General features: G+C 41.3%; 1 protein-coding gene and 1 long non-coding RNA gene across 5 annotated transcripts; one reads left to right on the forward strand and one right to left on the reverse strand.

Moving 5' to 3' along the window:
- Positions 1–4,549: 4,549 nt before the first annotated feature.
- Positions 4,550–6,496, forward strand: LOC136509435 (uncharacterized). Of its 4 annotated transcripts, none has more exons than XR_010772352.1 (5): positions 4,550–4,842; positions 5,282–5,351; positions 5,556–5,640; positions 5,862–5,916; positions 6,223–6,496. It is a non-coding gene; the product is annotated as an uncharacterized lncRNA (long non-coding RNA). The 4 variants fall into 4 exon arrangements; XR_010772351.1 differs by having other exon boundaries at positions 5,556–5,916; positions 6,223–6,307; positions 6,415–6,487; XR_010772349.1 differs by having other exon boundaries at positions 5,556–5,916.
- A 4,450-nt stretch (positions 6,497–10,946) lies between these two features.
- Positions 10,947–12,263, reverse strand: LOC136506510 (probable serine/threonine-protein kinase PBL7). Its single transcript, XM_066501440.1, has one exon. It carries the CDS (start codon positions 12,208–12,210, stop codon positions 10,951–10,953), a length of 1,260 nt encoding a protein of 419 aa, XP_066357537.1. The 5' UTR covers positions 12,211–12,263; the 3' UTR covers positions 10,947–10,950.
- Between the last annotated feature and the right edge of the window lie 9,280 nt (positions 12,264–21,543).

Genomic DNA, 21,543 nt, shown 5'->3' on the forward strand with positions numbered 1-21,543 from the left:
TGTTGAATTGAGGGACGCCATGTTTCAGAGGTGGATGGGGAAGGTCAATTCAAAGTCCCCGAAAAATAAAAAAAAACAAAACTTTACGCTTCTGCTGCTGCTGCTGCTTCTTCTTCTTTTTCATATATATGTATGTATAGTCAACTAACATATAGTAATGGTGCATATAAACATTTAGATTGAACAAATTAATTAGTTAAAAATATGTCCTAAACACCATATGTTTATGAAACCTGAAAAGATTACAAAACACGGCAACGTACAAATCAGATACAAAGGCACCAAAAAAGAGCAGAAATTTCCACCCAAAACAACCATAGCGCGCAAAGAATATATACATATATGATGTTATTCTGCTGCTACTTAAGAATTTCTGAGCAACATGTTCCTCCCCCACCATGGAGCATCGTATTTGTATGGATATACACATGTATATATGCATATGCCATGTATGGATGTAATATTTTTAATTTCACACGTGGATATATATCAATACATTCCATTTGTTTAATCAATCAACACGGTTCTTGGATCGTCTTTTGTAGATGATACTAGTGGAGGGCGCGCGCCCTCGCTCGCGAGGGCAAAGAATTATGGTAAGAATTATTTATGTATGGCACACATGTCATAGACTTGGTGGTAACATGGATTTGTCTTTCAGCATGTGAACAAAGAGACATATAGGTTCATACCGGTTGCAGATAGTCATTAGGATCTCCGTTCTTTGTGCAAACAATGCTAATCATCAGGCCGATGAATTTGAATAGCCGCCATCAAAAATAAATCAATCATCTAGATGTAGTCAAAACCAAAATCTAACAGGACCGAACTTGAATCCCTGGAAACCAAAAGGGAAAAGGGACATAGGTTGGAAGAGGAGGGGAGGAGAGGAACAGAGCCTCACCCTGACCACATTACAAGCAGCCTAGGTCGCAATGCAGTGCTTTATAACAGGAATAGTTTTTCCTTTAGAGGGTAGAGTTTCAGAGATCTAGAGGAGAGATTCAGAGATACCTAAGATACATGAGGTCTCCATCAGCTTCGTCACTGCTTCTTGTTTCTCTGCAAAAACAAAGTGTGCCGCCGTGCTATCAAATTACTGGAAGCAAGACACAAGGATAGGTTATGTAAACCCAAAATGTTATCTGCTCAGAAGAGGCAGTATTAGAATAGCAGATCAACCAGATAAAGCAAAACCGTGCACAATAGACCGACAATTTGCAGTTAAACAATGTCTTGAAGAGGTAGCTTCAAATCTAAGTGTGAGAATAATCAAATCTATTCTTGCATAGTGTGCACATGAATATGAAAATATGGCGGGTATAACCGATATTGGAAATCGCCTAGGAATGTGAAAGGAAGAAGGGCAAATAAACACAGTCTGTATATCCATATGTAGTTAGAATCATATAACAGGGAGCTCTAAGCTTCCACAGTAGAATATGGGTAGGAAGAACATCGTGGTGGTCATGAGCTAATCAAAGAAATGGATATTAAATATGCAACTTTCTATCCTTATTGTTGGTGTCACTGTGGACAGATAGACAATTTCATTAGAAGTTCAGATTGTGGGCAACCTCTGTGGTTGCAGCAGCATGGTAATGTCTGTAACTAAATTCCTCGATTGTATGAATATAGAACAAAAAAATAACATCTCCAAACAGAAAATAGTTTGGCACTGGTTATATTTCTGATAGTAATAGTTGGGTTAGTTAACTGAGAAGTGTGTAACATGCAGTTTGTGCATAGTAAGAGACTTGTCGTGACAGTAGACAAGATTATTTAAATAGTATTGAATAATCTTAAAACTTTTGACATTATTAGCCATCATCATATATAAAATTTACAAATTTGTGAGCCATATATAGGACTGTGGTGAAAACAAAATTCAATTGAAGATAATATATGATAACTGTCACTGAGAGTTGACTATGGGTATTTATTTCGTGCAATCAATCAAATATTTTAATGAAATGAATGAACATTAGAAAATGAGAGAAATCATCGATCTAGATAATATTATGTTTATTGAAAGAGTTGATAACTCATACTGCATGAAACAGTTACTGTAATAATCTAATATGGAAAAATACATTACAGGTTCCATCGCATTGTTGTACGTACATATGGAAGGAACATATCCTTTAGTGACAGCATATATCAACTGACAAGGTTGAATAAAAGTCCGTAGATAGGACAACACACATGGTAAAGGCATATTCAGCATGGGAACAACAACGGAATGTGTAACTGTAATTGTTAATTATGCACCTTTCTTAATACCAACAGATGATATAATTACAGTAAGGGATGCCTTTTTCTATCTCACCTAGCAGCAAATGCTAGATCTAAGAAAGCAAGTATCTATAATAGAGGAAATATGTGGTCACTTTTTTTTTTCTAAAAATGAAATGAGAAAAAAGTAGAATATATGCTGATACTATTTGAAGGACCTATTAATCGACATGACGCCTGCTGAAGAAAAAAGGAACAGACCATAGAAAGGAGTGCTTTATTCTAACCTTCTTGAGTGCCGGTGTTGTAGATAGGAATATGAGTCACTACGGGAGAGGCAAAATTCCCCGAGTGTCGCTGGCTTCCCCGAGTGTCAAAAATCAGGCACTCGGGAAAGAGAATCTTCCCCGAGTGTTGCACTCGGTGAAGAATTGCACTCGGGGAAAAGAGGCTTTCCCGAGTGCCGCAGAGATCCTGGCACTCGGTAAAGAGCAGCACTCGGTAAAGGCCCTCTTTCCCGAGTGCAACACTCGGGGAAGATCGGCACTCGGCAAAGAAACATGTTACTTGACGGTCCACTCCGCCCACGCCGTTAAAACTTTTTTTAAAAAAATTCTTCCCCGAGTGCCTTCCCTGGCACTCGGGGAAGAGGCCCTTTCCCGAGTGTCAGAACAGGGCACTCGGGAAAGAGGCTGCCTTCCCCGAGTGCCCTGTCCTGGCACTCGGGAAATGGCCTCTTCCCCGGGTGCCAGGGAAGGCACTCGGGGAAGAATTTTTGTTTTTTTTTGTTTTTTTTGCCTCATTTTTTTGTGAGGCCTTCCCACATTATTTAAAACTCCCTGTTCAAATTTGGGACAATTTTGACTTTTTTTGTTATATTTCGTTAGTTTTTTTCGTTTCGTTGAATTTTTTTTGCATACTTCGAATTTGAACTGCAGGTGCATGAAATAATGGAATTTGGTGATTCAAAAAATTATATTAATGATATTTGGTGTATGTTGAGGCCTTATCCAGGAACTCGCATGAAATTTCGAGCATCTTGTTGACGTAACATGACGAACAACTTGCGGGAAAAGTGTATTTAAATTATATAAAATCCGAACGAAGTTCGAAAATCACAAAACTTGTCTGGGCGTCGTGTTATCGCATGTAGAGGCTATGATAAAAAATTGAGAATGTTTCGAGCAAGTTACGACGTCGGATGCCTAAAACCCAGACATCTCCGCATGTGATCACTTGTAGAGGCATGCGGAGATGTCTGGGTTTTAGGCTTCCGACATTGCAACTTGCTCAAAACCTTCTCGATTTTTTATCATAGCCTCTACATGCGATAACACGACGCTCAGACAAGTTTCGTGATTTTCGGACTTCGTTCGGATTTTATATAATTTAAAAACACTTTTCCCGCAAGTTATTCGTCATGTTACGTCAACAAGATGCTCGACATTTCATGCGAGTTCCTAGATAAGGCCTCAACATACACCAAATATCATTAATATAATTTTTTGAATCATCAAATTCTATTATTTCATGCACCTGCCGTTCAAATTTGAAGTATGCAAAAAAATTCAAAGAAACGAAAAAAACTAACGAAATATAAAAAAAAAGTCAAAATTGTCCCAAATTTGAACAGGAAGTTTTAAATAATGTGGGAAGGCCTCACAAAAAAAATTAGGCAGAAAAACAAAAAAAAACAAAATTTCTTTCCTGAGTGCCTTCCTTGACACTTGGGGAAGAGGCCCTTTCCCGAGGGTTAGAAAAGGGCACTCGGGGAAGACTTAAAAAAAAGGCCCAGCAGGCCTTATCTAAACCTAACCGGCCACCCACCCGGCCACCCCACACTCGCACGCCGCCCGCCGCCCGCCACAGCTCGCCCCCCGCGCCGCGCGCCCCCCGCAGCCCCCGCCGCCGCCGCAGCTAGTCCCCCGCGCCGCGCGCCCCCGCAGGCCCCGCAGGCCCCGCCGGCGCGCCCCCGCAGCCCGAGACGGCGGCGCGGTCCCGCCGGCGCGCCCCTGTCCCTGCGCGTCGGGGCCCGTCCGGCCGGCGCACCCCCTCCCCGGCCCCTGCGGCCGGCCCCGAGGCAAGCCGCCTGGCGCTCCCAGCCCCGGCCCTGGCCCCGTCCAGCTCAGTCCAGCTCAGGCGGTGCGGTGGCGCGGGCGAGCGACACACACCAGCTCAGCGGCGCGGGGCGGGCGCGCACCTCGGCTCAGCGGTGCGGCGGCGTGGCGGCAGGGGCGCCCCCTGGCTCGACGCGGCGTTGCGGGGCGAGCGCGCCCCTAGGCCGGCGGTGCGGGGCGAGCGCGTCCCCCGGAGCGGCGGCGCAGGTGGGCGCGGGCTTGGACGTCGGTCGGCGCGATGGGGTGCTCCGACGTGTGCTTCACCGACTCCGCGTCCGGGCTTCTTCTACCTCATGCTTCCCTCTCCTCTCCAGCTCTCTCTCTCTCACCGACTTCCCTTTTCTCTGTGCTCCACCGTGTGCTCCGGTAACTCCACGACCAGATCGGGTGCCTCCATGACTGGATTTGTCCTCCCCACCATTGGAGCGTCCGGATCCAGTGCCCCCGCGGCTGGATCCGTCCATCCCCTCACCGGATATCTTTGTACTGGGTAAGCTCTCACTGATGGACATGTATTTTTTCCACGTATGTGCAATACTGTGTTAGCCTTGTTTTTTTTCGTTGGAGCACCACTATGTTTGTCCCATGTATAAAGCTGAAACTTCTACACGTAAGGTTCTCAATTTATTATGTAAAAGTAGTGCACAATAAATCATAGGTCTGGTACCGTGTATAATTTCTATTTCTACATAGCTACTTACTAATGTCAGATTACTACAAGTAATGTCTGTTCAGGGTTTATTGATGCCTTGGACATGCTCTTTTTGTTACTGCATTGCTAGATTGAAGTTTGAGAGCACAAAAGTGCCTCCAGGATTGATTTTTCTATAAAATCCATCTAGCATTTTTTTGCCATCCTATTAGTGTTTGAAAATTTTAGTAGTTTCTATTTTTCTATCCTATTGATTCGATTTTTATGTTATGCCCAGATGTACAGTGATGCTGAAGCTAAGACAATTAATTTTCTCCATGTTGGGAACCTGGTGAAGGCTTATCAAGGTGATTACACTCTTAGTTCAATGCTTTTGAAAATGCTATGATCAGATGCACAACTACTGATGCTGAAGGTGCCATATCAGGCTAGGAATCTCTCATCGTAGATGTTTGTCCCACTCTAGAGGCAGGACCATTTTACAACATGTGCATTTCTATGGCTACCAGATAATAGAGCAATTGAGCATTCACAATATTCTGATTTTGCAGAGATGGACCACTACGGTGCGAAAAATACCTGCACTTTTCTCCTTGCATCGCCACCTTCATCTAATTATTGCTGGAGTTCAATCATGTGAGTAAAATACCTGATTCTTCTGTGCACCTGTGAGTACATTTGTGCAGGACAATAGTTGTTCATGTGTCATCTTTAGTTAATCTCAGTTCTGAACCTGAGACTATGATCCTTATCTGAAACTTTGCAGTGACATGTTCTATCTCTGTTCATTTTGGTCCTTGTCTGTGTGACTCTGTGCATATTCTATCTTTGTCCATTTTCTCAACCCTTGTATGCAGTGTGAATCTGCAGAGGTGCTGCTTGTGTTTTAAAGATGCTCAAGTGTTCATAAAGGTCACATTACTTACATCTTGGATGGACTCTTTGATTAATTTTGGCGATTTCAAGTTACTATTGAATTATCTTATCTTGTTTGCACTTGCTGAACACTAGGATAATATACAGCTGTAGTCAGTATTATAGATCGAGGATTCAAGAGTTGAGGCGTGTTCTTCTCTACATATAAGCAAAATTTATAGTCAAAATGAAATATTTCAAACCTAGTTACATTCTGATCTGAAAAATCACAATGTTTCAGTCAGTAGGCAAACATAGTACTTAGTCAGTAGGCATGCTGACAATGAATTTTGGCATTTCCAGGCAGGCTGACAGTGCTTGAAGGCACTGGTGATTTGCGGCAATCATGTGATCTACCTTTTTTTGTGAGGATGTGAACTACCTAAGGGTGCGTGTCTGCAAACTCTTTGTTCAAGAATACTTCTAGTAGTTGGTCATCTTATTACTCGATTGGCAAACAGCTATATTGGATAAAATGTTGGTTGATTATTTCAGAGAAGGTAGGGATCAATGAAAGTAAAAAAAGAACAATGCTAATATCATATATAAAGAACAATGCTATTTCCCTTGAGCTAGCTTCCTGGGTTGTCGGCCTTCGTGCCGATGTTTTTCTTGCAGGTTTTGGAAACCTCCCCGTGCAGGGGAGGTGCTGCCGAAATTTTCAACTTTTCTTTAAACTCCTTACATTTTTATCTTGTCACTCACGTGCAATCTCTTCTCTTTTTTGCAGCATAATTCGGGGGCGGCGTCGAACCATGTCGGAGGGTCGCCGGCATCGGACGTCGGGCCATCCCCACCTGGACACTCGCCGGGATCGCACCCTGGGGCGTCCCAACCCTCATAGTCGCCGTGAGCTGCCTGCGGAATCGTTTTTATGTATTGAACTTGTGAACTTGGAATAGTGTGTACTTTTGAACGTGTGGTTTGTAATATATTGTGGATTTTGGACAAATTTGGTCGTTTGTGATATATAAATGTGGTTTGTGACATATTGGTGTTGATTTGTGGTTTGTGATATATATATATATATATATATATATATATATATATATATATATATATATATATATATATATATATATATATATATGCTTTGTTGTTTACATGGAAAAGCAAAAAACAAAAAAAAAGAATTTTAGAGGTGGCTTCCCCGAGTGCCTGTGCTGTGGCACTCGGGGAAGAGGGATTTAAAAAAAAAACAAATTTCTTCCCCGAGTGCCTGAACTGCGGCACTCGGCAAAGAGTATTTAAAAAAAAATTCAAAAATCTTTCCCGAGTGTTGCACTCGGGGAAGAAAATCAAAAAAGAAAAAGAAAACGACGTCGGCCAACGACGTCAAGTCTTCCCCGAGTGCCAGCACGGCACTCGGCAAAGCCTTCCCCGAGTGCACGATTTTTGACACTCGGGAAAGGCGACTTTCCCGTGAGAGGATTAGCCGGAGGCTCTTCCCCGAGTGTTGCACTCGGGGAAGGCTTCCCCGAGTGCAACTGGGCCTTCCCCGAGTGCAACTGGCACTCGGGGAAGCCAGCAGTTCCTGTAGTGAGTGAGCACCATTTGGTGTTTCTGTGTCTCTTTCGCTGAGCGCCTCTGTTCGTCTGGTGTTCCCCATCTCCATGAAATTTCACACCCAACAAGTTATGAAAAGGCAAGAATTGCAAACATTGTACTATATACCCAATTCACCATTCATGAACTGGCACAGTTAGATCGTCTTCAGTACCCTCTGTTTAATATTTAATAATCAGTTTAAAACTTTCCAAAATTATTAACAGAAGTGACTTTCTGATGATCAAACAGTGTCAGCATATGCGGTCAGGCAGATATCGTCCAAAGAAAAAGAACTGCCCTTGTAAAGGTAGACACTGAGGAATTATTTGTTTGAGATATATAGTCCCGTAGGGTTCAAAGCAGGGAAAAAAGGCAACATGAACTTCCAAAGATTGCATACATAAATAGGCAGGTATGGACTGAATGCGCAAATAAAGAGCAGAGACATGATTCTAAGGTAAATAGCAACTGCAAGGCAACTTGAAAATTGGACTCATATGAAAGAAATGTCAAAATATCTAAATAGAAGCACCAACGCGATGGAGCATCGGACTGTCAATTAGAAGGTGAAAAATGGAAGGCAAGAATTGTCAGCTGGATTTTCCATTGCCCTCAGTTCACTAAGAACACAAAAAAAAAAGACCGTATATATGTAATCATCCATTTCACTCCGTATGCCAAATAGTTCAATAAAAGCGGAATAGAAATATCATAAAAGACAGAGCGCAGTCATCATAATATTTGCAAATGGCTCATCTCAAATGAGAATAAAAAGATCCCGAAAGAGTGATAATCATGACTGTGCACTGTCAGTGACCTAAATAAGCCTGTAACAAAAACATAGAAGCTCGATGTACAGCTTGACATAGGTCATAGTAGTTATGAGTTTGGCAATGAATACCTGCAGCTGAAGTGCATACTAAAATCTAAGGAAGCTAATTTTTTTGAACTTAAACAAAAGCTTGCAGACTAAAACCTAATGAAATAACATATATTCAATACGAAGATATTATAATAGGTGACCTTGAAGTCAGTGCTACTCCCAGAAAATAGAGATTATTTTTGGGAGGTGGTACAATGGCATTTTTTATGCTGATGTAGCACTTGTTTATTTAGAAATGACAATGGAAACTACCAATTATTTAAACTAACTGCAAAAGATGTAAGGGCCCAAGCAATAGCTAATAGGTGAAAGCAAAGGACATGACGAAACAATGCATTGTTGGTACAGAGTTATACAAGAAAATGGCATAGCAAGTATCAATAACTGAGAATCCAAATTTTGGATTCGGATGGATAAGAAACCCTGAATTCTTCAAAAGTAAGCTTTGAGAATTCATTTGGGTCCCCCGCAGTATCGACACCATATATGTGTTATCAGTGGAAAGTGGCTGCAGAATGGTAAAAAAAGTTTGGCATTCACCTTGCACGAACCGGCAAAAATGAGTTCATTAATAGTGAGGCCATTAAAAAATACCTATGAACAAGGAAAAAAAACATCCAGAAAAAAAACACTAAGATATTTGATGTCAATCACTACATTTTGAAGAGGGCAACTGTAAACACACAGCTGCGTCAGGATATTGGAATACAATAATGGGGGGGCTGATTAAATATACCTCTGATTACGTAGTTGTTCACAAAATTTTCAATGGTAACTATGGGATTATTTTAGAGGAGTTGTACATGTCCGATGCATGTACTGCACCTATCTGAACTTACCAGAATCAGCGCATTCCTGAGACAAGGAAAGGGACCTGCAGAATGTGAATGGGCTGACAAAACAAACTGTTCATTTTTTTTTGGATAGGAAGCAGAAATCATGAGGTATGCAAGTAAATAAAAGACCTCCAATTCTGAAAAAAAAACCTGTATGTACCCACCCCACACTAAATTGTCTGTGGTTCCGTGCAGCCATCAGACAGGAACCATATGTTTCAAACATAGATGAATACGAATAATTATATGACATTCCGTTTCATAAATGTAAATAGTGGAGTCGTATTCCTGCGAAACAAACGAACCACCATATAAGCTGCAGGGCAATGCATGGCAAAGAACTCTTCCTAGAGACCAACATATGTCCAGAATGTCGATATGTTAATTACCTAAAGACCAACATGTGCTCTGCAAATTTACCATGAAAAGGATATGAGTCATATGACAACCATTATATATCCAGAATCTGGACATTGCCATGTTTCATATAGGTAACATAATGCTTAAATCCTGAAACAAGCAGGTACTGTACAGTGTACTATTAGGGATTTAACTGGACATATTGATACTCTTCTTCATAAACTTGGTTGGATTTGAGATAATTTAACTTAAGCCCATTTGTTTCAGTTTTTACTATGTAGAAGTCCGATACAGAAACAAATATCCTGGTCTTTAAGCTGAATTTAAAAAAGCCATATCCTCATAATGTTAACCAAAACCTGAAAAGATGATTGACAGATGTCTTCTAGCTTTGGAAAGATGAGAAGGTAAATATTTATTTTAAAACGAATAAAAAAGGCAAATGGTATAAAAACATCCTTCCATCTAAAAGCCCCAAAACTTCCATCCAAACAAACAGGTTCTTAATTAGATAAACTTAGAATTCCTTATATGTCAACATAGATTTTGCATTTTAAATTGAAGTTAAAATATATTTGTATTAGCAGAGGGAGTATAATCATTGAAAACAAGCTCACCCTCCATGTCTTTTTAGTGAACAATAGCTCGTTTAACTATATTATTAGTTTGTAAAGACACTTTTGGCTTCTCCTTGCTAGCTTGTTTTAGAAAACAAATCAACAAATCATCTCCAATAAACCCTCTAGCTTGTCTCCGACTTCGACGTCTCTCCACCGTTGGAGCCACAAAAACCATTATTGGCTCTGCTCATTTAGCTGAAATTTGGTTTATGCTGATGCTTATGCTGAAATGTTGTGAGAGAAAAACACTGTTTGTTCGCTGAAAAGTACTGCAGTCGTACTACTAACCCAATTTTGTCTTGTTTCCCTCTTGAATTATTATGCACTAATCCTACTTCACGGGACGGATGGCCTATTAGTGAACAAACTACTATACTATTTAAAGCTCACAAGGCGTGATGCTCATGTATCTGTCCGAGGAAAAATTCTAAAGGACTGATGGCCCATTAGTGAGCAACGTGTGCTATTTAAAGCTCACAAGGCCTGATGACCCATATATATGAGCCAAGACACGACTCTACAGGATGGTAGGCCAACTTGTCCAGGCGATGATCAGCAATTGGCAATTCCCCCTTAGTTCGTTACTCTATGTCACCCCTCCGCCACTACTGCTTCACTAGGTTCTCAATTTGAAGAGCCAAGCACGTATGCATTAACATTCTAATCCATGAAAACTAACTATGTTGTGATGTAATTCTTCTTCCCATTTTTTTTACATAAAACAACCAAAACTTACATACACAGAGAATGAGAGATTATTGTGATTTTTGAGCTAGCTAGCTAGCTAGCAGGGAGGAGAATCAATGGAGAGGAAGGAAAGGGCCATGACGACGTCGGTCATGACAGGACGCAGGGCGTAGTGTTCCTGCAAGCACATGGATGCCACACCCACGGCCTGCTTCAGCTCCGATGCTGCAGGCCCTAGCATTGCCATCGCCAACCGAGGGTCCACCAGCTCAGGGAACCTCTTGGGGTCACCAAATATCCGTGCCGCCCATCCAACGAGGCTTTGCTCGCCATCCGGCCGGCTGGCGTCGATGGCTCGTCGGCCGGTGATGAGCTCCAGCAGAAGCACCCCAAAGCTATAGACGTCCGACTTGGCGCTGAGCTTTCCTGTCCGCAAGTACTCCGGCGCACAGTACCCATACGTGCCCATCACCTTGTTGCTGCTTGATGAGGAGGACGACGACGACGAGGAGGATGAGTCAGTGCGCGGGGCGGGGAGGAGCTTGGCGAGGCCGAAGTCGGAGAGCTTGGGATTGTAGCCTTGGTCGAGGAGGATGTTGGAGGACTTGAGATCTCGGTAGATGACAGTGTTTTCATGCAGGTACTCTAGGCCCCGCGCCGCGCCGAGCGCGATCTTCATCCTCGTGCGCCAAGGCAAAGGGCCATGCTGCTGTTGGCTGCCATCGTTGTCATGATCGTCATCACCATGCAGCAGCAACAGGTGGTCCTCGAGGGATCCTAGTGCCATGTACTCATAGACGAGCAGGCGTTGGTCACCCTCGGCGCAGTAACCAACGAGGCTGACGAGGTTGGGGTGGTGCAGCATGCTGAGCATGAGCACCTCCACCATGAACTCATTGTTGCCCTGGAAGCCATTGCGGTCCAGCTGCTTGATGGCCACCGGAAGGTCGTCCTCACCAGCAATGCGCAGGCAGGCCTTGTAGACGCGACCGAATCCCCCCTCGCCGAGGAAGTTGGCTTGGCGAAAGTTTCCTGCGGCGTCAGCTAGCTCGCGGAACGACAAGGCTTTGGCCGAGATGACACTGGTGTTTCTGCCATTGTCATTATTATAATGATTTGGTGGTGCTGGAGGAGGAGGCGACGACGGTAGACGACAATCATCATCTTCATCGTCGTCGTCGTCGTGTCGGCGGCCTGCTGTATCGACCACAGAGGAGGCACAACGGATGATCCGTGCGGTGAAGCTGTTGCTCTTGTTCCTCCAAGAGGTGGAGGAGGAGGTCCTCCGGCCTGTGGTGGTGCCATTGCCCTTCCTATGGATCACATCGTTAGGGAAGCGTCGGAGCCAACTTAGCATCTTGTTGTTGCTGCTATATGCAATTCACCGGTCAATAGAAGGAAGGGACGGGTGATGGGTTCGTGCGTGGGAAATAAAGAATGGGAGAACAAAGGTGAGAGAGAGAGAGAGAGAGAGAGAGAGAGAGAGAGAGAGAGAGAGAGAGAGAGAGACCCTAGTGGATCGGAAGAGGTTTTTTCAGGGAGAATATGCACGGAGGATGTAGTTTGGTAGTTGCTAAATTTGGTCCATCTATCTATTAATGGCTTATTGCCAGAGAAGTCATGCTTGCTTGTGCGTCGACATGGATGCCCGGCCATTGCCTGCAACAAACTAACTAACTAGCATGCTGAGTTTTGGGGATGTGCTATATTAGGTAGGGAGAGCAAGCTGACAAAGCAGTTTGCATGGCATGTCTATCTAAGGCCATGTACGGCGCCCTACATGACTGCTGATGTCTGTAATACGCTTTCATATCATTCTAGATAACACAATAGACCAGTCATTGTGTGACCTGTGAACAAATAATCTAAATAGCAACCATTGGTTGATCACATGTGGCCATAAATACTAAATGACATTTGTATAGTGAAAAAATGCGGTCTATATATAAGAGTTTTCTCACGTGCATGTTTTCAGACCATCTGTTAATTACTAGGGGCATATTATATTCATCCGTGCAGGTCATATAAAGTCATTCGTAGCACCTTTTGTAGACAGTTGACGTCACCCCCACAATACACGCCCTAAGGGCATCGCCAGTGGCAAGGTCCACCCGTCGTTAGAAATTAAAAGGTTTCGTGTGTGTGTATGAATCGCTTTTCTCAAACCGATTCATCATTGTTCTAGTGGTTCCAGGCAGGTGACCTCCTTTACAAAGCAGCAAACCAATTTTTTATAGTTGATTGCGGCCGCGATGAGTCGATGCAAAGCCTGTTCGGGAGGCTGTAAACGATCGTGGATTATTTACTGCTGGCTGGTTTGGTGTGAGAGAAAAAACACTGTTTCTGGCTGAAAATTTACGATCGTTTACGAGCAAGCGAACAGGCTGACTCTACTCCTCTCTCTCATCCATGAATTGAGCTTCTCCAACAATTGAGCCGACTCAAGCCAGTGCCATGTGAGACGATGAGTAGCTTTCGTTCCCTCCACTGGAGAAACCCAAGAAGTACTCCCTCCGTCCAGAAATGATAATCGTATTTTGTCCAGAGATTAATTTATAAATTTCGACCTACAATTAGTCAAATTATATGAAAGTGCAGTGCATAACGCATACTCGCTACTGTAGCAGTACGTATGTACTCATACTCAACAAGTATGCGTCCATACTAGCTGTTTTCACTTGGATGTATATACGGCAGTAAAAAAACTAGTATATAAAGTATGCATCCATACTATCTGTTTTCACATGGATGCATATACGGCAGTCAAAGGACTAGTATATACCACAGGAAAAAAATATACACGTACGTTTTCGAAGAAGCAAACAAATCGGCATCAGCCACAAATCATGGAGATATATAACGGCAGCTGACGTCAACATGCACATGCAAACGAGCTGCAAATCAAGCCATCGGTGGAGCTCATATGCTCTTAACGGGTTTGTTTGTGCACACAAATCCAATTAGTATAGAAATATATAGAAATTATTTCCTACTCTCCGTGAGTAGTTACTCTCATATCTATATCTCTAAATTTGGAGCGTCTATGGCCCGACGAAGTATACGTAGACAAAGTATATGATCATACTAAACTATATAGGGTAGTATATATGTCAAGTATGCAAGTATATATATAGTATATGGTTATACTTTTTTTATATACATAGGACGACCGCGCCGGCTAGCAGCAGAGATAGCGGCTTGGAGGGATGGGAGTGGCGATGGAGATCGAGGTCGAGGTCACACTACTATAGAATGGACTTGTTGTCCCGGGCGGTAACGGCCTTTAGTCCCGGTTACCGCGTCGGGACAATGATCCCGGGACTAAAGGTGCCACCTTTAGTCCCGGGTCATCGAGCCAGGACTAAAGAGGGACCTTTAGTCCCGGTTGGTGTTACCAACCGGGACTAAAGGCCCTCCAGCCGAGCAAACGTGGCCGCACCCTTTAGTCCCGGTTGGTAACCCCAACCGGGACTAAAGGTTCCTTTTCTTTTTCTTTTTTTTAATTTGTTTTCAGTTCAGTTACACGTATTTGTTTAATATATAATATGTTTTTATGTACGTATTCTACGCTGCTAATATAAATACACGCACGCATATAATTACATCTAATTCTCATCTCGAGCATTATTATATTCGAATAAAGTATGAACCTATATATATTATAGATATATATATGTATATATACAACACTTTCATAATCTTGTTCTCGAAAATAACGATATCAATAAACATTTAATTTACATCATTTATTCCTTAGGATCAAAGTAGAACTCGCCGTTGGGATTTAGCACTTTTTCTAGAAGATATCCTGCTATTGACTCCTGAACTGCTTTCAGATGGTCTTTTTGCATGACCCTTCGTTTCAACCATTCAGTCTTGTATTTGAAATAAAAGGAAAAGTATTAATACATATATATATATTCATTTAAAAATAAATAAAAAAATTGATATATACATACTCTGAGGACATCTTTAGGAGTTCTTCTTATGTGCACAGTGATAAATTCATAAACGTAGTATCCACACAAGTTATTACCTGGTTCCTGCCGCAAACACCACTGTACGAGAAGAAGATTATTCTCATCATCTCACACGTAAATTGAAGTACGATATAGTAATTAAACACGTGGGGAAGTGTATATAGTACAACTTACTGGTATTTCAACTACATTAAGTGGTGCCTTGCAATCCTTACGATGTTGCCGAATAAACTCTTTCCAAACCCTATACGACCAATAATGTACGATCGTTAATAAATTATGGCAAAGTCTATTCAATAATAGTTGTGCGCGAGAGATCGAAATTATCCCTGGATAATGTCTATCATATCTTGGTATAGTACCCGCTCTTTTCTCAATGAGTCAAAGATTACTAACCGACTTGAGTTTAACTCAATGACAATGAGTATCCAGTGAAACCTGTATTGGTTTATACACACACGTACATGCGTATAAGTTGTATTGATATTACATAAAATGTGTAGACTACATTATTATTAACACTTACTCAAAGCTGTACGGGAAAAGTATTGTTGTCTTGTCGTGCTGCTTCACGAAGAACATCATGATATTCTCCTGTGCTTCAGATACCCACCGCTCCTTGACAATAATACCGGTTTTGAATACGATATAAGGATCAATGAAGCCAACACTGGTGTCTTGTATTCTTTGGAGCTCTGACATCTGGAATCTGTATATAAATATAAGTTACATGTGAGGATAATTATATACACGTACGCATGGAAGTGAGTTTATTAAATAAAAGTAAGAATCACTTACAAACAAAAGGAGCTAATGATTGATTTGTCCAGAGCGTCCAAGTGGAATAGTTGATGCAATTCTTCGAAACTAATATGTAAGATGTCATCGCCACGGAAGTAATGATGGTCTCTAAATCTGACAAAGATCCACTGCTCACCCCTGCCACACGCCTGCATGTACCACTTGTTGAGCAAGTACATTTGCGTACCCAATTCATTCAGAGCCGCAGGGTTGTACAGACTTTTGCCATATTTATAAGTCTTCTAGGTATCAACTTCCAGGTTCTGGATTGGAGCTTTGCCCGTCAATTGATCCAAGGTTAAACCAGTATCTTTAAAAAAAGCATTAAGGGCTTGAACCGACACTTCTCCAGAGTTGTCTGGTCGATAGACTTCTATATTGGAACCATATTCATTAGCAACAACAAGATTTTGCATTGGTTGCTTCTGTTGTCCGAGCTGTGGGACATCCTTCCCTGATGCTCTTTTCCTTTTCTTACCTGCATCATGTGACTTCACGACGGAGCGGTCATAGTCTGATAGTGGCGAAGGCTTACGAAGTTCAATCATCTTTTTCTTGTGAGCATCGACCTTCTGCCTCAGCACCTCTCGTGGTAGGTAAAAGTACGGCTTCTCCTTAAGCTTCGCTTGACTCTTGTTTTTGGTATCTATAAAAAAATCTTTCACTTTTTTGTCTTCTTCAGCTGCTATTTGCTCATCAGTCTTTTCAGGAAGTATTTCTTAAGAAATAACTCTTTTTCTCGGGGTCTTCTTTGCCGCCGAGACCTTAGACGTCTTTGTAGTGCGTCGCTGTGGAGGGGGTGGGGGCGGTGTTGGAGACCGGCGTGGAGGCGATGTGGCCGGTGTTGGTGGAGATCGGCGTGGAGGCGTTGGAGATCGTTGTGGAGGCGGTGGGGCCGGTGTAGGAGTTGGAGATCGTTGTGGAGGCGATGGGGCCGGTGTAGGAGTTGGCGATCACCGTGGGGATGAAGTCGTCTCGCCCCCCACGACGCTGTGATGAGATGGGGAATGAATGATTAGGCTAGGCTGGGGGGAGACCCTGCTACAAAAACAAGTTGTGTGTCAATTATTTTTGAAGCCAATAGAAAATTAATGGAAAATAATATTTCAATCACTTTCATTCGTACCTAGGGTGAGGTAGGGGAAGCGGTGGCGCCCCAGGAATGATGATGAAGCGTTTGCGCCATTGAATAAATGTCTTCTCTGCTTCTCCTAGTGTCTTCTCCCTATCACCGCCTTCAATGTCAAGAGGAACATTGCTGTAACCTTTGAGCACTCTATCGACCGAGACGCTAGCATATCCAGGTTGAATAACTGACCCATGGATTCTTGGTGTCTTCGTTCGGTCTATTGGAGATACAACCCCGACAGCCACCATGATTGATGCATTATTACCATCTGGAATGTGCAGCTCACATGTTGTTAGAGGCTTGGTAATGTCATCAACAGGGAAGCGCAACCCAGCGTCGTCTTGAATAACTGGCAGCTCCGTAGAAGCACAACTGCTTTTCATCTGACCAACGGGGCTAATAGTGACTCCCGGCGTTGATTGCGATTGCATTTGACTCATTGCTAGCTGCACTTGCCTCTTGATCTCCTCCTGCATTCTTGCCTCAAGAGATTTTTCTCGTTCACGTGATTCAAGCAATGCTTGTCGTGACTCATCAACAAATTGCTCCAATGCACGGATTCGTTCTACCTCCTCATCCTTCTTTCTCTGGCGGCTTCTGTAGGTATCTTTGTCTGCTGGGAATGCGTGTAGCCACAGAACCGCCCCATAGCCTCTTGTTCGACCACCATGTTCGGGATTCTCTAGGGCATATGTCAATTCATCCTTCTCTCTGTTGGGCTTGAAAACACCACTATCAGCTTCTTCCCTAGCACGAGCTAGTCTCTGTGTTGCTCTCTCAATTTTTTGGCCGAAAATTAGCTTGCCAGTGTCTGGGTCTAGGCTTCCCCCATGAGCGTAGAACCAATTCTTCGCGCGTTGAGGCCAGTTCTTCTCTATTGTTTCAGGTATGATTCCCTTGGCAGTAATCTCTGCTTCTAGGTTCTGCCACTTGGGAATAGCACTCCTATAACCACCTGATCCCATGCGATGATGGTATTGCTTCTGTCGGGCATTCTACCGATTCCTCATCACACGTTCCTCACTGTCTTGAGATGTCTTGTATTCTACGAAGGCATCCCAATGGGACTCCAACTTGATAAACGCCTTAGCATTGAAATTCGGCGTAGCATTCTTCAAGATAAACTTTTTATACAATGTCTTCTTCCAACTCTGGAACAATGTTGCCATCTTCTTCATTGTCCAATCCCTCACTAGCTCCTTTAAAGCATCATCTGCTTGTAATGTGAAATGCTGAGTGATATCTCTCCAAGCTAGGTTCTTGTCACGATCAGATACAAAACTAACATTAGGAGCGGATATCTTCTGCTTCCATTCACGAGCACTAACTGGGATCCTATCCCTTACAATGAACCCACATTGATTGACATATGTCTGAGCATGTGGTCCCAATGGTTTGCCGGTGTCGGTGTCGAATTCTAATATTATGAAACGGCCCTCTAATGGCTTTTTTGGCCCTCGGACTTTTCTACTTTTGTCGGTGGTTGATGTAGATCCAGAGACCGGCTACATGAGTAGAAACACAACGATTAACAACAAATATATGTACGCATGCATCTATAAGAGATGATAGATAATCGAATATACCTCGCCAGTATTTTCTTGCGCGACAATTTGTTGATCTTCAACCACCGGCATATTCAGGATATCCTCATAATCAGTAAAGTACTGACTCGTGTCATCTACATCCACATTGGTGCCGGCGTTGATAATATCCGCCATTATGTCATCACTCAAGTTATCATCCGAAGCAACCATTTGTATCTTCAAGATAACACATAGATAGAATTACTATGGTACATAACATAAGTACATGTGATAACACATATAGAATTACTAAATCCAATTAAATATAATAACACATAATATTTCATAAGGATAAACAATAATAAGGTATAGGCTTTGGAATCGAATCAAAAACACTTTCGATCCAAAAACATGGAAATAAGTACATGTATATATATATACACATATAATGATACAATATATTTTATCTCTCTCTCAACACATAGAAATAAGTGCATATGTCTATATCTCTAGATATGCATGTGATACACATAGAATGTCTCTTATCTAGATACAATTTTCTCTCTCTCTCAACACATGAAAATAAGTACATGTATATATACATATAGAAATAATTAAGTACATATGTATACATATAGAATCTCTCTCTAGATATAATATATATAGAGAGATATATAGAATATATAATTACTAAATCCAATTAAATAAATCTAACATGAAATTAGATAAACTAGTAATAGATAATACATTTTAATCTAACATATATCAAAAACTATAATAAAAAACTATCTAAAAAAACTATCTAAATAAAATACTAATTAAATTTTAATACATTTAATCTAATATATCAAAAACTACCTAAGAAATAACTAAAAACTAACAATAATAAACTACTAATTAAAATTTAATACATTTTAATCTAACATACAGCCGAGACTTTGTAAAAAAAAATCTAAAAAGCATGGCCGATCGAGAGCATGCAGCAGATCCAGCAGAGTACTCGACGGAGGCCGTACGGTGGGCGCGCGGGAAGCGTCGGCGACGGAGGGTGTGGTCGGGTGTGGCGGCGGAGACAGGATGCGGCGTTGCGGGCCGGGAGAATGGCGCGGCCGGGCGGGGGTAGACGACGGCGGCGCGGCACAGACGAGCTTGACGACGGCGGATGGCGCGGCCGGGCGGGGCTGAGCGACGGAGGCGAGATCGAAGATGAACAGAACAGACGTTCGATATATATAGGCCGGGACTAAAGGACATTTAGTCCCGGCTGGTAAGACCAACCGGGACTAAAGGGTTGGACCTTTAGTCCTGGTTGGTCTTACCAGCCGGGACTAAATGTCCTTTAGTCCCGGCTGGTGTTACCAGCCGGGACTAAAGGTATTTTTGGGCGGGCACTGAAATTGCCGCCAACCCTTTAGTCCCGGTTCTTGGTCTGGGCCGGGACTGAAGGCCTGAAAATTTTGGCAACCCGCCAGCGTAATTGGAAAGGCCTGGGATTTTGATTTTGTTTAATACTAGGTTAATCAATTAATTCCATAGCAACTTCAATACTTTGCAATATTTATTTTAAAAAATACTATTGATTAACTAATTATTTATTGTAAATAGGAAAATTTTGTAACCTAAAGTTTTTAATTTCTTTTATGAATATAGAATATAAATGTTACTAATACTAAGTATTTTGTTAATGCAAAAATATATTTGTAACTTAAAATTAATAAAACTAATATTATTCGATAGGAAATTTATTATCACATTATTGTAACGTCAATGTTTCAATTTTGTCTCGTTTTTTGACCAAAATTGACAGGAAATTTTTGTTGAACCTATAAAAATAAAGAAAATATAGTATTTTTTGTTTTATAGCTTTCTCAAATGAAAAAATGGCCTATATAAGGATTGTAGATATTGATGAGCTTAACAAACTTGGTATTCAAAACTTTTCAATTTGAGACAATCTAGGGTCCCGAAAACTAGTTTGTAGGCGTTGAAATTTAAAAATCACAAATTTGAACCATCCAAACTTTCTCAAATAGAAAGTTGATCAAAACAACAATTGTAGATCTTTTTGAGTTTAACAAACTTGGTATTCAAAACTTTTCAATTTGAAGTCATTTAGAGTTTATAATACTAGAGTCAAAGTGTTGTTTTTTCATTTGACCAAATTTGACTTGGTCAAACTTGCTCAAATGAGACACTAAATGACCTCAGATGAAAAAACTCTGAATACCAAGTTTGATCATCTCAGCAAGATCTACAATTGTTACATATCTCATTTTCCCATTTGAGAGATTTTTATCAAACACTAGTCACAACTTCTTGAATCTCATATAGACTTTCTAAAACTATATCACACACTTGTGAAATTTGAACTACATTTTGTTCAAGCTTTCTCAAATGAAAAAATGGCCTATATAAGGATTGTAGATATTGATGAGCTTAACAAACTTGGTATTCAAAACTTTTCAATTTGAGACAATCTAGGGTCCCGAAAACTAGTTTGTAGGCGTTGAAATTTAAAAATCACAAATTTGAACCATCCAAACTTTCTCAAATGGAAAGTTGACCAAAACAACAATTGTAGATCTTTTTGAGTTTAACAAACTTGGTATTCAAAACTTTTCAATTTGAAGTCATTTAGAGTTCATAATACTAGAGTCAAAGTGTTGTTTTTTCATTTGACCAAATTTGACTTGGTCAAACTTGCTCAAATGAGACACTAAATGACCTCAGATGAAAAAACTCTGAATACCAAGTTTGATCATCTCAGCAAGATCTACAATTGTTACATATCTCATTTTCCCATTTGAGAGATTTTTATCAAACACTAGTCACAACTTCTTGAATCTCATATAGACTTTCTAAAACTATGTCACACACTTGTGAAATTTGAACTACATTTTGTTCAAGCTTTCTCAAATGAAAAATGGCCTATATAAGGATTGTAGATATTGATGAGCTTAACAAACTTGGTATTCAAAACTTTTCAATTTGAGACAATCTAGGGTCCCGAAAACTAGTTTGTAGGCGTTGAAATTTAAAAATCACAAATTTGAACCGTCCAAACTTTCTCAAATGGAAAGTTGACCAAAACAACAATTGTAGATCTTTTTGAGTTTAACAAACTTGGTCAAACTTGCTCAAATGAGACACTAAATGACCTTAGATGAAAAAATAATTGTGAAGTCATAACATATTACATAATATCCGTCTCTAAAACATAATATATTAAACATGCATCGTTGTATCATGCGGGC

This window comes from Miscanthus floridulus, chromosome 15 (assembly GCF_019320115.1).
Source record: "Miscanthus floridulus cultivar M001 chromosome 15, ASM1932011v1, whole genome shotgun sequence".
NCBI lineage: Eukaryota > Viridiplantae > Streptophyta > Magnoliopsida > Poales > Poaceae > Miscanthus > Miscanthus floridulus.

What these genes read in the sequence shown, in the direction of transcription:
- LOC136506510 (XM_066501440.1), bottom strand. Translation starts at nt 12,210, where the DNA reads ATGCTAAGTTGGCTCCGACGCTTCCCTAACGATGTGATCCATAGGAAG.